The 17,271-nt window shown below is 38.8% G+C and overlaps 1 protein-coding gene across 1 annotated transcript in view; it reads left to right on the top strand.

Moving 5' to 3' along the window:
- LOC117385948 (phospholipid-transporting ATPase ABCA1-like) overlaps positions 1 to 17,271 on the top strand; it is a 260,381-nt gene that overhangs the window by 141,476 nt on the left and 101,634 nt on the right. The window contains exon 33 of the mRNA XM_055229034.1: positions 16,374 to 16,468. Coding sequence (XP_055085009.1) covers positions 16,374 to 16,468 — 95 coding nt within the window. The remainder of the gene's footprint in view (positions 1 to 16,373; positions 16,469 to 17,271) is intronic.

Here is a 17,271-nt window from a genome sequence, read left to right as displayed (position 1 = left end):
ACGTCTGACCTTTCTCATTGAAATACATGGGTTTTGGTTAACTGGGATGAAAAATTATTACTTTGTCATAGACCATTGAAATTTGGTACACATATTCCTCTCACCATACTGAACAAAAAGCCAATGAAGACATATCTCTATTTCCAACCGTGCAGGCGTGACAATGTCATAAATGCTCCCATTGGAATGAATGGAGTAGTATTACTGAGATGCTGATTTTGGGGGGAGGGGTGATGTAAGCGAGAACGAAACACAGGTTCTTCACGGTGGCGTGTACCCCACGGTCGCAAGGGGTGGCGAGGGCCTTTATCACTGCTTGCAGTTTTAATAATAATAATTAGGCCCGAGCCTGGGACTCCGTCCCGGCGAGGGACTCATTAAAACCGCGTCCGAAACCCGGAAAATGGCAAAAATCAAGTAGTAAACACGCCCCGACATGGCAGTGAGTGGTGTCAAAAATTAGAACTCGACGAGCTCTAATTGTCACAAAAGACCCCGAGAAAAAATAACGAAAGATGACTCGGTAGCGCCCCCTCAAACTTTGATTTTCATGGGGCCAATGGGAGCCCGACTCGGAAAAAAGTCGACGTAAAAATCCGAAACTCACATCAAAAAATAGTACATGTCGGGACATGACAAAAATGATATTATGGCCCCGCCCTAAAATGTACAGGACGTCGGCCATATTGGATCAAACCCGAGAACGACAAAAGTGCACACCCTCACATTCAGGACATTTTCTCGCACAGTTTTCATCACAAACACGTCAAATTTGGCCAAATCCCTCTAAACCCATGTGTGATTAAAGATTAACAATTACATTTTGATTATGACTTTGGGTGTGGTCAGGGTGAATTTTCAACAAAATCGCAATTTTTGCAATATTTCAATAAAATATTTCTCTTTCACACATTTTTTGTTGGGAAAACGCTAATACAGCGTTTATGCACATTTGTAAGCTGAACGCAATGGTATGCAAATCAAGGCACTCTCTCACAAAATGGCTCTCTAGCGCCCTCTTCAAATTTCATTTTCAAAAATTCGTAGAAGACAAGCGATTTGTCGTGGACGTGTGAAAAAATTCACAGGGGCCTTATTTGTGATGGGGCACAATGTGAGAAAGTCACATGACTGTAGCTGTTATGGTTTAGGAGAAAAATAATGGGTGGAAAATGCGTTTCCATTATTATTATTCTTCTTCTTCTTCTTCTTATTTTGGTCGTGACTTTGAATCCACTTTTGACCCCCTGAACGTTAACGAAAAGTCAATTTTATTGGACCCAAAATTCAAGATTGGTGAAAAATTAATTATTTTGATGTTCAAAAAAATTAATGTATCAAAATGACTCAATAGCGCCACCTCAAAATTTGAAATACATTGCGGCAATGAGAGACCTTTTTCATCGTAGACAAATGAAATTTGGTACAAACATAGAACATGTCAAGACAAGTAAAAAATGATATTATGACCCCACCCTAAACCCTACAGGAAGTCGGCCATTGTGGGCGGAACCCCATTTTTTCAAAATTTTACCTCTCACAGTTGGATTTTTTGCGCCTCAGATTTTCATTCAAAAAATTTGCAAATTGGTCAAAATGAACTAGACCCATGTGGGATTATAGGGAACTGTCTTGGATTTTTCTACATCATAAAATGTGGGTGTGGCCAGCCTGCAAAAAAAAAGCAATATTTTGAAGTGTTAAAGTGAGCATAACTCACACATGCAGTGTCCTATTTCCCGGCATATACATTTTGTTTAAAATCTTGATCTACACAAAATGATATACAATTTACATATGTCAGAATTTTTTTTACTCCACAGCGCCCCCTTGAACTTTTGAATCGGTCCAAAAAAATTAATTTGACGTAAACATTTGAAATTGGGCATGGACATTTGGCTTGGCAACCTGAACAAAAAAGTCAATAAGAACATACCTCTAATTTCAAAGGTGTTGCCATGGCAATGTCTGACATTTCTCATTGAAATACATGGGTTTTGGTTAACTGGGATGAAAAATATTTACTGTGTCATAGACCATTAAAATTTGGTACACATATTCCTCTCATCATACTGAATAAAAAAGCCAATGAAGACATACCTCTATTTCCAACCGTTTGGGCGTGACAATGTCATAAATGGTGTCATTGGAATGAATGGAGTAGTATTACTCAGTCGCTGATTTTGGGGGGAGGGGCGATGTAAGCGGGAACGAAAGGCAGGATCTCCGCGGTGGCGTGTACCCCGCGGTCGCAAGGGGTGGCGAGGGCCTTTATCACTGCTTGCAGTTTTAATTATTATTATTATTAATTTATTTTTTAAATATATAATTGTACTTTTTTTTTTTAGCTTAATGGTTCATTCATTTACCTCCTGTTACTTCACACAGAGGGAAAAAAGTATATTATGTGATATTTAAAAACATGTATAGGCTAAGCACTGCAAAGACCTGTGTTGTGGTGATACCTCTGTTGGGACTAGAGCAGCCAATAAAATGTCTGAAATAATGTCAATGAAGACAGCTGTAGTTTGTTGACAGGCTCTATGTAAATATGTAAATTAGCCATGTGGTTGGAAACACAAAGGAAATTTCCATCCGTTTCAAGTAGATCTTCACTGGAGAGAGAGTCAGCTAAAAGACAGGGGAAGCCTCATAAATATGAGTAACTTAGTTGGTAGAGCCTTTGGCGGTTCAAATCCCTCTCTTGTTTGAACTATTTTATTTTTAATAGATCATTTTTTCAGACCAAGGTTTAGTTTGTTTTCATGCTTGACAGTGTGGACTGCTCAGTAGCGGTCTTTCTCAGAGTGGTCACGTGATTTTTCAGAGATGTATCCGGTCAGCTGATTTAAACGGGCTTTGACACTGTCTTTCTACCGGTGGAGGCAGAACGACAGTGCCATCTGCAGTCCAATTTTTTTCGTACTATAAACCGGAATGGGGGGGCTCTTTTACTTGCACACACCTAGAATAGTGTTCTGAAGAAGTCGGAAGAACGCTAGTGAGAAGTCGAAACTGTCACGTATGGAAAAACAAACTAAACTTTGGTCTGGAAAAAGAATATTAAAATTAATTAACGGAAGACCAGATGAACCTCAATGGACTATCATTAGTTAAGCGGTCAGATCCACCGACCCACAGGTTGGTGGTGCAATTTCAGCTCCCATAGATGAATGCTGTCGTTATGTTTGACCATTTACCAAAAATATACATGATTATTTTACATTGCAAGACTATTTGACTATAACACAAATAACACATTACAGTTAGCTTATAGTTTTCATTCAATATCGAAATCATGCCACATTAACGGACATTTAAAATTTATTCTAGTAATTTCACAGCTTTTTTAAATGTATCCTCTGATCCTTTCATTATATTTAACATAATTAAACATGATTTTACAAAAAAACAGCAGCTTAACCAAAGCAGCTGCGCAAACGAAGATGAGACTGAAAAGCATAAAAAATTAAAGGGAGACTTATAAAACACACATTTAGCATTTTGAACAAGATAAAAGGTAGCACGGTGTTCTAAATGTGTTATTTGTTAGCAGTTAATACCCCATAGAAATAAAACGCCCGCTCTTTAAGGTTAAGCTACTCATTACTGTCCCCTGCAGGCAAATCGTCTCTACATTTCGTCCCCTAGAATTCAAAATCTACATCATGTCACATTAAGGTGCATTTCGCATTTAATATAGTCATTTTACAGCTTTTTAAATGTGTCCTCTGATTCTCTCATTATATTTAACGTGATTAAACATGACCACGGCGGCTTAACCAAGGCAGCTGTGCTTTTGTTGACATACTGCATGTAAATTAGCCAAGTGGTCAGAAACACAAGCCACATTTATATTTATTGTTTGTTTAGTTCAGATTAGCATTAGCAAGTAGTTTCAAGGGTGATTTTGCTTTATTTTTACAGTTTACGTACAATACAAGCAGTAGGATAGTATTACGAGCCCGAACATTTGTTACAATTGGTAGAAAAGTACAGAATTTAGAGTGCAATCTGATAGGTAAGTGGATTCTACATTGGGTGCACTTACCCTTTTTAAAAGCGCCATTATAAAGACTATTCCTTGCTTATGCTCAGTTACTTCCACTTGCATCATTTCTGCTGTATTTACAAGATCTGCATTTTGTCTCAATCTAGATTCCGTAGAAGCAAATAGACCATTTTCTCTTCCTCCTCCACGGCAACAACCTTGGGGATATGAATTATTTTTTCAGCCTTTTTTTCCCCCCAAATTAATGAAAGAATGGCATTTGGTGTTAATGGTAACTGCACGCCTCATCTGCAGTTACTTTTGGTATAATTTTAATTTTTTTCCACACCAGGAAGCGCTTTGTAGACGAACGTTTCATCATTGGCAACACTTTGAAAGATTTATATGGCTCCGCTTGCCAGTGTCGTCCCTGCATTAAGAAACAGCTTTTTTATATAATACAGCTGCCATGTAATATTAAACATTCCTCCTATATGGAATCTAAAGAGCCCTGTCTTTCTTGATTGACTCCTGAAACCGTCACATATGAAAAAAAAAGAAGGTCTATATATGCACTTAGAGTTTGCACATATGCTATAGCAAACATACATTTTTCATACGTTTTCGCATTGGGGAAATTAGTGGCCCACCTACACGGCTGCATTGTGAGCGTGCATTCCTTTTGACCTGAAAGGCTTTCTCCAGCTTGAATAAATCATGACAAAATGTACCGCTCCTTTTCATCCCTTATCCTGACCATCCCGGCAATATGGCCTTGAAAATCCACCGAACAGAAGGAGGAGAAACCGCGTCCATGGCACCGCGGGAGGGAAGCTCGGATCATTGTTGCCATGGAAATAGCAAGCAACAGTAAACCCATTATCAATTCCCAGCTATTGACTCCCGTTTGCCAGCGATATTAACCTCCCAAGATGAATAGCTAGTGGTCCAATGCGTGCGGAGGAATTGATAGCGTCGCCATGTTTACTGCATTACCATTGATGTCTGTATCATTCCACTATAGGGCTCCCATTAGGCATAACATTATGACCACTCACAGGGGAATGAACAATAGTGATTATCTCTTTGTTATGGCTTACATCAGGCTGGCTGGAATGTATTAGTGAATATGTTGTTGTCGTAAATCAATCTGCTAAAGCTGTACCCAATGTCTTTCTGTGTATTTGGGCAAAATACGCCATTACAGATATATCGTCTAAGCAGCTCGTGAGGTAGAAATGAGACTGCTATGTGCTGTCTGCATCTAATTATAAAGTGTTTTGATGCGCGAGTATCAGGAAGTGAATTGTTAGCTACTTGTTTGGCATTATCGTGATTGTAAAACTCCGATCTGGTGTCTGAAAGTTGTCGAAAGCGCTTATAAACTCATCATGGTGAATAATTAGCATGCTAGGAATGCATAAGGTCAGCGAGGTCGAGCGTCTGTAAAAATCAGGTACACTGCATATGAATCTGTCAGAATACCCTTTCAACATAAAACTGGGCCATAACTGCAATTAATAGATGAAAAAAATTATAAGAATCATAAAAACACGTCTGGTACATCTCCTGGTAATATGCAACATCATTTTTTATAGCTTTCTGCCATGCTATAATGTTGTTCCTTCATCGAAAACATGCCTGAAGAGGTTTTAGATGTCATCCACACATTTTCAGTAATTTAGCAATCTCTCCCAGGCCCTTTTCAAACCCTCTTTATGTTTAGCTGAAATATTCTGTCCAATACTCTGCCCACAAACCAACATCACCTGTACTCCCACCTGACAATTCTCTCTATATATATAAAAACATGATGTAAACCTCTACACAACTTGACAAATGTGATGCGATGTTCAGTAGTTTTATTAGCGGGACGAGCACTGATTGCGTTACAGTGCTCTGAAGGGGCAGTGACTTAGTGCAAAGAGCAAATGGAGGCGAGTCTTACAGTGTCAAAAACTAAAGTGAAAAGCAAATTGTCTCTACATGTTGTCCCCTTAGAATTATATGGATTTGTCAGTTAGTTATTGATATATTCTTGTTGCTGGGCACCTACTGTACCCTATATTGACATTTTTATGGATTTTGATGCTTCTATGAGGATTTTATGAGCAAAAACAGTTGATGCAGTTTTGAACATTCACTGTGTAATAAGGTTGTATCTGCCTGAACCAATCAGATCTCAGTTCTTCTGATGTAGACGTTTTTTCTGGATTAGAGCTGGATGATAATAGCCCTGCGTCTGTATTGAATTTTATTTTTCAGAAGAATGATGTTTTGTCATCTAAAACCCAGAAATATTAGTGGACCCAATGCTTTCCCATATCACTTTTTTCAGAATGGACAGCTTTTTCTGTCAGTTAAGTGGTCAAAACATAAAGCGTTACCCAATAATAAGATTGTTATTTATTATGATGTAAGTACCAATTGTAATTGTACATTGTTGTCAAAAAGCATAGCAACATCTGTCTAAACACTGGAGATTTGGAGACAGACAAAAGCTGATTTAAAGTGCCCATATTATGCTAGTTTCCTCATCACAAACGCGCGGAGCTGTGTTCTGTTTCATTCACACGTTTAACACAAACCCTGCTTATTTAGCCTAAGTTTTTCTCTCAAACAGAAAACACTCTGTTTCACCTTGTGATGTCATGTGACAATAAAGGAAATGCTCCATTGTGTTTTTAAACTCTATACACCTTCACTAGAATCTTTGGAGATATAGATAGACTAATAATAAAGGGTTACTCAAACATGTGGATATGAAAAAAACACTACTCTTGGTATGTTTTTGAGGAGACAACATTATTACATAGCCTTAAGTTCACAAGAGTCAATTTTGCATAATATAGGACCTTTAAAGAATGGTACACTGAAGACTTTTTATGTACTAGTCTGTTGCACCCTCATTGAGATTCCCAGCGTTGAATCAGCAGCCCTGACAGATTATTGCTGTCTTATGTTATCATTTATTCATGCAAGTCAATGAAATGATAATGAATGTGTAAACCTTTAGTAAGAGAACATTTTTCTTATCCTCGACAACGTACCAGGCTTTAAGTGCAGTTCATGTGTAGTGTTGGATTCACAGAGTCCAGCCAGTCCACATAACTCCTCCCTGCTCCACTCTTTAAAGCGTATATGACGACTACTACTACTACTCCTCCTACTAATACTACTGATTTCACTAAAGCATTGGTTAAAAAATGTTACCAAAAATCATGGCTGCATCTGAATGTTCACTAACCCTGATTCACTACACAGGCCTGCACTCTTTAGCAGTGCACTAATTCACGGAGCGATTCGGACATGCAGGTCACTACTTTCGGGTCACATGGCTCTTGCATCTGGATGGAAACTTGATTTCTGTCATAAGTAATGATCATTGGAGTGGCATGTGAGTATTTATGGACTAATGGGATAACCGTACAAGTTTTTCTCAAACTGAGTCTCACGTAAACAAAATGGATTCTTAGTGTTTTGTCCGAGATGTAAAAATTCTCGCTCTTTTAGCAGTTCAATATAAGGTAAGCGCCTAACGTTAGCGTCTCTACTGCGCAACGTTTTAATCATAATCCAGTGCGATAAACTAGTGCTTCTATCTGCTTTCATTCAGTCGTGTTGTGTCCAATTAAAGACTTGCTGCTGTTCGATGTTGTTTTTTAATGACTCACGCAATGCATTGTGGGCTATATTGACCGGTCTAGTGGCCACACGGATCTTTTAAAATAACCATCAATGCCCACTACTTTTCAAGGTGCATTGTGGGAAACTTTGAGTGCACTACTTTTTTACCAACTGGACATTACCACACCATTTAAAAACAGCATGACCCATAAATAATGATTTAAGTAGGGAATAGTGTGGACATTCAGACACAGTCCACTTGCCTATTTTTTCTAGTTAAATTTTGGTATTTATAATCGTACTTCCTGGTTGGACACAGGCAACAGATATGACATATGTATAGGTCATTCCATAACTGTTAGCAACTTTAACAATGGTCAAAACATATCTAAATTGTTTAATAGTTATGATTAGACTAATAAAAATAAATAACAAGACCTTTATTTTGTTAAATGATGGTTTAAACTGTTCCTTGCGTAAATTGTCCCTGCATTTTGGATGAAAATGTGTGTTTTTATGACATACGGTATTCCGTTTCAAAGCTCACTGCTACTTCCTGTTTTTTGTACTTTCCTTTTCAACTTTTTTCCCACAATCTGCCACTCAACTGATGCAAAACTATTTTTATTTACCACAGGCACTATCCCACCAAACCAAGTACTAGAAAAAAAACCCTCAAAAACATTAAAACCTGTCATTTGCACTTTACATTCTCGCCGCTACTTCCTACAATTCTCACATTCTTTTTGTCATTGCACAACCTGTCCACAAGCGTCCTCTCGAGGCACTGCTGTAGAAAAACACAAAAGGTAAGGGGTAGTGAAGTGTGGAGAATAGATTAAGGGCATTGCTTGTATCGAAACACAACAGAAGGCGTCTGGTTGAAGGCAGTTGTTGAATGCAGATATATGTGGCTAGATTGCTCATTATCGGCAGCACAGTAGTTAGAGCCGTTTTAATTGTGGGACACAGCTGTTGATTGGTTCCACCCGGGGGTTACACAACATATTGTCAATGCGTCCTTACCACAGTTTGGACATGCACATCGGGGACAGTGTCGCTACTGTAGGTACTGCATGGGACTTGTAAATTGCTTAACTTCATGTGTTCTTTTTTCAAAACAAGAAGGGTTGTTTTTTTACCTTGACATGTCAATAGGCTCCTTGCACAGCAGCGCGCTAACTGGCTCACTGCGTCTCAAAGGTAACAGTCACTTTTATTCAAATCAGAAAACATAAAATAAACAACAACATTAAAATTAAAATTAAATAAACACTACCCGATTGTTTTATATGTAGAATACTTCAGTTTGTGGTGTCATTTTTAGTATTTATTATGCCTCAAAATTAGCATTGAGCATCTTTCTAAACACAGAAATGTCCTCCAGGGAAGTATTTATTCTATTTGTGTAGTGTTTAACTTGCAGTCAGTGACATCTATCAGCAGCTCCCTGTCCACTGCCTGATCTTTAACCATAACCCTAACCCCATAGAGATAAAATTGGACAGGAAGTACTGACGCTAACAGTAAGGTTGCCAGGCGCTGCTGTGCATAGAGCCAATTCACTAATGAAAAATAAATCTATCTATTAAGTAGTTGACATTACTTATATTTATTTTGGTATTACAATATTACAGTAAATTCCTCAACATAAACATTTACAGGCTTTACTAATTGCCACATAAAAGACAGTCAAGTTTCTTCTTCCAAAGTCAGAACTCCCACCGCCTCAAACCACATACATTCACTGACGAGGGACTGTCTGTAGACCAATGGACAAGCTCATCATTGACTATTTCAGATGACATATTGATCGTCATTAAAATTTGATTAACTGCACATCCCTAACTATTAGTGTGGTGTTGTTCTTGTTATTGATCGAAACCTACCAACTTCATCCACAAGGTGAGAGTAACAGAAAAAAAACTTTGTCAAAAAATCGTTCTATGGAGAGTGCATTATGTAACTGCTTGTCTCCCTGAAGATGTTATTGCTTTGCCTGGAATGAGACCTGTAACTTGCCATCAGGCCTGTTAACAATTCAGCAACCAGTGATGGAAGAAGTACTTTAAAATTTTGTTACTTGAGCAAAAAAATACTAAAACTAAGTATCACAGTAAAAATCAACTCAAGTAAAAATATGAAAAGTAAGTGCCTGTTTAAAAATGTACTAAAAGAGTAAAAAGTACAAGTATTTTGTGCAGATTTTGGGATCTCATAAAACTTCAGATGTAATGAGAGGCCTGTCTCACATCTTCAGGAAGACTGTTCCAAGTTTTAGCTGCATAAAACTTAAACGCTGATTCCCCATGTTTAGTCCTGACTCTGGGCACCAGCAGGAGGCCGGTCCCTGAAGTCCTCAAACTGCGAGATGGTTCATATGGCACTAACGTGTCGGAGATGTACTTTGGACCTAGGCCATGGAGAGACTTATACACAAGCAGAGCTGCTTTAAAGTCTATTCTTTGAGCTACAGGAAGCCAGTGCAGAGACCTGAGCACAGGACTTATGTGCTCATACTTCCTGGTTCTAGTCAGGACCCGAGCAGCAGCGTTCTGGATGTACTGCAGCTGTGTTAAGGCTCGTTTGGAGACGCCAGTGAGCAGGCCGTTACAGTAGTCTAACCTACTGGAGACAAATGCATGGATAAGTCTCTCTAAGTCTGGCTTTGACAGTATACCTTTGATTTTTGCAATGTTTTTTAGGTGGTAAAAAGCTGCAGATGTTATTGATTTGATGTGGCTGTTAAAGTTCAAGTCTGAGTCCATTGTTACCCCTAGATTTCTAGCCTGATTTGAAGGTTTTAGAGAGAGAGACTAGAGGTGACTGCTGACACTTTCTCTATGTTTCTGTGGGCCAAAGATGATGACTTCAGTCTTGTCTGAGTTTAGCAGAAGAAAGTTGTTTTGCATCCACACACTGATCTGCTGGATGCAGTGGCAGAGTGAATCCACTGGTCCATATTCACCTGCTGCCATTGAGATATAGATCTGAGTGTCATCTGCATAGTTGTGGTAAGACACATTATTGCTGCGTATTAACTGGCTTAACGGCAGCATGTAGAGATTGAACAGCAGGGGTCCCAGGATTGAACCCTGGGGTACCCCACAGGTCAGCGACATTTTATCTGATGTACATTTTCCAATTTCAACAAAGTACTCCCTGTTTTCTAAATAGGACTTTAACCAGTTTAGTGCAGTACCAGAGATGCCCACCCAGTCCCCTAGTCTCTGTAAGAGAATCACATGATCCACAGTGTCAAAGGCAGCACTCAGATCTAACAGGATCAAGACTGAGACTTTGCCTGCATCAGTGTTCAGGCGGATGTCATTTGTCACCTTGATAAGAGCAGTCTCAGTGCTGTGGTGGGGTCTAAAACCTGATTGGAAGACATCAAAGGAGTTGTTCATTTAGAGGAAGTTAATAAGTTGTTGTTAAACAACTTTTTCGAGGACTTTGCCTAAAAACGGCAGATTTGAGATCGGTCAATAATTGTTCAATATTGTGGCATCAAGACTGCTCTTCTTTAGGAGAGGCTTGATAACCGCAGTTTTCAAAGCGCTTGGGAATGTTCCAGATTGAAGTGACATATTAACTATGTGAGTGAGTGGTGACAGCAAACTGTTGAGCACAGACTTTAGAAATTTAGTGGGTAACACATCGAGGCAGCATGTAGATGAACTCAGACTGGTGACAATCTCTTGGACAGTTTTGTCAGTTACAGTGAAATTAGTCGTACTAGCACTCTCCTCTGCCGTCTCCTTGACCCCCTGAAAAATCACGAAAATATCACACACAGCTACACACACACAACACAGAATTTTCACATACAATTGTAAATTACATCTACAAACCATGTTATGTCTTGTTATGTCTTGTATGTCTTGTTATGTCTTGTTATGTCTTGTATGTCTTACCAACACTTGTCACTATTGCACTCCACCGGTGTCAACAAGTAGGTCCATGCTCAAAGTATCTCACACACTCTCCAGCCACTAGGCCCCATACACCCTGGTAAATAAAACACACACACACTTGTAAATATTGTAAGTGATGCGGTATCAATTATGCATAGACAGCTGTTTAAATAACTCAAAAACCTGATCTCATACAGGCATTCATTTGCACAGTGGAATCAAATCATTGGCGTTACAAATTAGGTCAAATCTTACCTTTAATGAAAAAAGACCTCATTAATCAGTACAACTTTACACCTCAGCTTGCTTGCTTTGTATATATGCCTAAGATAACATTTACCTTGGAGGGTGCGAGTGATAAAACGCACGCCAAGTTTTTATATGAACAGTGTGTAGTCTCTTATCTCCACAGTGGTGAAGCATGCCAAGTCATTCACCCCATTTGATTACCCCTTAGTTTACATTTCCCTCAACTCTGTTTGCATCGCTAGCTATCTGGCTACTGCTGTGTACCAGGGAGCTCATGTCATGAACTGAATCCCAAACATAGCCAAGATAACATACAAGGAATTCTGCAGAGGAAAGACCCGGGTTTCACTCTATAACGTTCGAGTCATTTTTGATTGAGGATATGGACCCAAGCCAATATAATTAAAACTGCTGCCGACTGCATTCTTTGGCAATGTAAGCGCAATGCCAGTGGAAAAGCGCACATTTCCTCCATTTTGTTTATTTTTGAATTCCAGTGTTTTTTTTTTTGTGAAAGGAGAGTATGTTTATTCAGAGATAAGCCAAGGTTGCCGCGACGTTCGTGTGTGTTATCTGTGATTCCTAAACCAGATGGGTGCTCTGCTTCCACTCACTCCTACCACCATTTGTTCACATCTTGTCTTTTTTATACATTTGAGTATGCACTACTTTTGTTCTTCCTTCAATTTGCTGTGGGCATCTTATGAATTATAACTGAATGACTATAATTATGTGTTTTCAAGTGAAACGTAATATCATAGTACTGTTTTTACAAAGTGTTTAACACAAAAACACAAATTAGCTTTTAGTTTTGTGGCTAGTCCATTTCAATCCAAGTGAGTAGCATAGACTGTATATATAAATGGACATAGCTAACCTGCTAAACCGCCACGTTCCAAATAGTAAGTGAGCATAGGTGCACTTCCGGCTCCATCGCCTCTGGCTCCCACACACTTTCTATTGAAAAACTGTCACCCCTCTCTCCGTAACTACTCCTGTCAGGCTCATCCGTTTGTTCTTAAAATGTTTGTATTAATCCACGTTGCATGATCCTGGTGTTTTTATTTAGTTATTTACTCCATAAATCAAGCTATGAACATTAATAACAGACCAATGAGGCGGCTTCTTTCTCCGAGGTTGCTCCCGCTAGCGTTAGCAACAGGTTTGATTGACAGTGTTGCCACCTGCTCCATGGAAGGGGCATTATCTTCAACAGTCTCTCACCGGATTGGCTCTTTTTGGTTGCTATGATACTTAAAGTCAGAATTCCAAATATAAAACTCAGCTCCAAATTCGCCTCTATAACTACTAGCCTCGATGAGTTCATTTAACTAGAGCCAAACGCTATGGGTGACGCAACACTCCCTCAGTCCACTTCTTTATACAGGTTATGGTCAGTAGCCATAAATGTAAAAGTGCGCTATGAAACTTTTTGAATGGAGGGTCTGCCACCTATGTGTCTTGGAGATGTTATTGCTTTGCCTGGATTTGCATTAAATTTGATTCACTTACATACATCTGACCTTTAACTTGGCTTCATAGCGTCTCCTGCTTGGATCTTTGAGTGGTCAAGGATAGCCACCCTGCGGGGGTCGGTGAGCAGAGTCGTTCGTGACAGGGCTGGGGCGCGGCCAACACGGGTCGCCCCTCTCCTATCTCGCACATCATGTTTGTGAAGAACCTGGTGCTAAATCACTTGCAGATGACCCGATTTAATGCCATACTGTGGAGCATTCCAGGCAAAGCAATAACCTCTCAGAGATGTATGTCAAATCTTTTACTCTTGTGAGCTTTAAAGCATGTTATAATGTTGTTACCTCCTCAAAAACAGACCTGGAGTTGTGTTTTGTTTCATTCACACATTTGAGTAATCTTGCATTATTAGTCTGTCTATATCTCCAAAGCTCAAAACGCTCTGTTTCACCTTATGATGTCATGTAGTGGTAGTTTTCAAGTTAACAGCTCCTTTTATCTTTAGTTCGTTTGAGAGAAGAACCTAAATATGCAGGATTTGTGAGTTAAACATGTGTAAATGAAACAAAACACAACTCCAGGTATGTTTGTGATGAGGAAACATTATAACATTGATCAGAAAATGGCGTAATATGGACCCTTTAAAGGCGCACTAAGTAACTTTTCCAGTTGAAGCTACATGAATAGATGCAAGTTAGTCAAGCCATATTGTGTGAAACGTTCTAGGCAAAGCAGTAACATCAAACAATCAAGTAACCCTCCCCCAGAAAAGTTACCTAGTTCACCTTTAATTGTAAAATAATAATATGGTCCGTCTGCAAAACTCAACACTATTCTTTGTAAACCGTTGCACGCTAACCAGGGGGGCCTCTCGCAAATGGCGTTGTAGGCAGGGGTTTTAGTGGCTCTTTATCAAGGATCACTCTGCTAATTACCCCCGTGTTCCCTCTCGAAACAGACACCGCGGCCGTGTATTTACTGCCTGTATCCGTCCACACGCAGCAAGTGTTGGTGCTCTCTTAATTGGATGTTTGAACGCACCCATTTATCCTCAGAAGGCCATCTAATTAAGGCTCCTCTGCATTACATAGCACTCGGGTAGCGATGCCAGCAGTCTGAATTTGAGCAAGAACGCCCATAGCCGAGCCTAATTGACTATTATGATAGGGAGAGTTTGCTTCACGGCGAATAGCACCTGCAAACTGTACGTATATTTTAGCTTGAGAACATTTTGCCGTTGCGTTTTTTACGGGTGGCTGGGCTGCACTTGTGGTTTGCTAGTCATTATAAAGTTGCATAGAACAAAGACAAAAAAACTTTGGCTAGTTTTTGTTGTCATGTTGTATCAAATGGTATAAGTATGCATAGTTTTGTTATGCGTACCCACTCATAGTAAGAATCCATGTTTTTCAAGTTGTCTGAGTAGTAAATTACACATACTTCAATCAAAGCGAGATGGATATGTTTAATGCTGTACTGTGGAATATTCCCTGGAAACGCAAAACGGCAATACTAAAGACTTTTTAGGCCAGGTTTACCCTTTTATAAACTGTTACCACCACTATTAGCTACTAAAATGTATATTAACCTGGACTACTATTACACAGACTTTCAGACACAGAAATTCATTTTCTGGAGACTAATCCTAACCTTAACCATGACCAATTCTTACCTAATCTTAGTCCCTACAATGTGATAATTAGTACTTGCCGACATGTACAAGTACATTATAATGAAGTACATTTTGCCGAGTACTACTACATACATACAATAAGGCTTTTTAAGGTAACCCTAACCCTCCAAAACTTACTTAAAAATACACTCAAAAAGTGATTGCTCTCCACAATAACACCTCCACCACGCCTGACTTTGTACACTTTCCCTAGTTATTGCTGTCATGTTCTATCTGTCAAATAGTATAAGTATGCAAAGTTTTTAATGTGCGTTGCGGTCACTTACCAAACTTGAAAACTTATTTGAAAAGAAAACTAATAGCTAAAACTGAAGCAACACGGAAAGTGAGCCTTGACCAAGTCTCCAGAGACCTAACATGGCGTCTGTTTACTTGTAATTTTAAGGCCCTATTAAATTGATTTCTGGTCTTGATTTGCAACTGGAGTAAACTTGTTATAGTACATACTTGGAATTAAAAAGTTGTTTCAAACTTGCAAAGCGCTTACAGGCAGTTTCTATATGGCCCAATGCTTAAAACGTTAGGATGTAAAAACTCAGACCAAAATATTCAACGTTCACTGTTCAGCTAAAACTTTGTAATCTCTGTCCGTGTTCCTGTTTTCTGCCCTTATCTTATTATGCATGGATCCATATGTCCCAAGTCATTCATAAACTAAACTTTACTTTCTTGGAAAATGAGTTATCACAGGAAATGACTATAAGCCTCTTTTTTACCCTCATTTTCCCAAAGCTCTAATGTTACCTCAAAATTACAGACTAATCCCTGCACAATTATGCCTTTGCAGGATAACACATTTACACAAAACAATATATTGCATGTGATTTCAAAGTCTTGTCCTTTAAAGACTAAATTACGCTATTTTCTGATCTATGTTATATAATATTTTTTTTGTTTCCTCGTTAAAAACATACCTGGAGTTGTGTTTTGTTTCATTCACACATGTTTAACACGCAACCCTGCATATTCAGGCTATTCTTCTCTCACCGAAACACCGTGTTCCAACTTGTGATGTCATGTGGTGATACTGGAAGTACTCCTCTATGTTTTAAATTCTGTAGAACCTTCACTATATCCAGCTTCAAAATTTGTGACAGCCTAATGCTAAAAATATTATAGTATGACACAATAATATAGTATGACACAGCATGTGAATAAATTATGAAATACATCCATAAAAATGTATAAAAAATACATAAATAAATAAATGTTTTTTGAAGGATTACCGTACAAAGTTAATTACCATTGTATGAGCTCTTTTTTCAGCCTTTTAAAATATTTTTTTCTAGACCATATGTTGGTTTATATTGTTATTTTGCAAATTTACAAAGCATCACCCACGTCTACTTTTATAATGAAATTGCCTTGCAGAAATTAATTAAATGTTTTAATTATTTGTCTTTTTTTTTTTTTTCTTTTTCAGAGAACCCAGAACACAACAGACACCCTGCAGGATCTAACTGGCCGAAACATGACCGATTTTCTCGTCAAAACCTTTGAAAAACAAGGGAAAAAGAGGTACTTTCACTTCCAATATTGTAGCACTAATAGCATAAAAAGCCTTTGATTTTAGTCCCATTTTGTAGACAAAGAAACATGTGCTAAAGTCCCGGTACTTTGATATTTCCGGAGTGATTTTTAAAAAGAGGGCAGAGATGACTAGCTTGGTTACTGTTGCATCCATTTTGAGAAGGTCAGCCGATACTCATATGAATGAAAGGACACGATGGTGCACGCTGCGATGCCATTTTGGTTGCCACGAGTTACGGTCCTGTCGCAGCCTGACAAATCCTGCTGGGCCGCTCTTAGATACGCTTCCTTTAACCTGTCATTTTACGCCAGGAGTACATCGACTGCCGACTGTCACCCACAAAATGATTAATCGTTAAGTGTTTGGATGGTGTGTGTGTGTGAGGATGCCATTTTTGTTTTAGTGTCGTATAATGGTGGAAGAAGAATTGCAGTACTGAACAACAAGTACTGAAATTTGAAATAATGTAACAAACTGAGATAGGTAGAGTAGCATTTTACTCAAGTAAGAGTACAGTTACTTCAAAATAATATTCCTCATGTAGAACACATGTGTCAAACTCAAGGCCTGCGGGCCAAATGTGGCCCTCCGCATCATTTTATGTGGCCCTTGTGTAACGCAACTAGGGGCTAATTAGGACCTGACTGCAATGTGACCAGATGTAGGTACGGTAGGGAGCCAGTGTGTGTGAATAAATACATCAACACGGAATCTTAGTCAAAAAAATTATATATATTAAGTTCAATATTAGTTATTTAGGCAGGTATGCAATAATAATATACATATATAC

The sequence above is a fragment of the Periophthalmus magnuspinnatus genome, chromosome 18 (assembly GCF_009829125.3).
Source record: "Periophthalmus magnuspinnatus isolate fPerMag1 chromosome 18, fPerMag1.2.pri, whole genome shotgun sequence".
Classification (NCBI taxonomy): Eukaryota; Metazoa; Chordata; class Actinopteri; order Gobiiformes; family Gobiidae; genus Periophthalmus; species Periophthalmus magnuspinnatus.
Note: the sequence above shows the minus strand (reverse complement) of the source record. Positions and strands in the feature narration are given on the sequence as shown.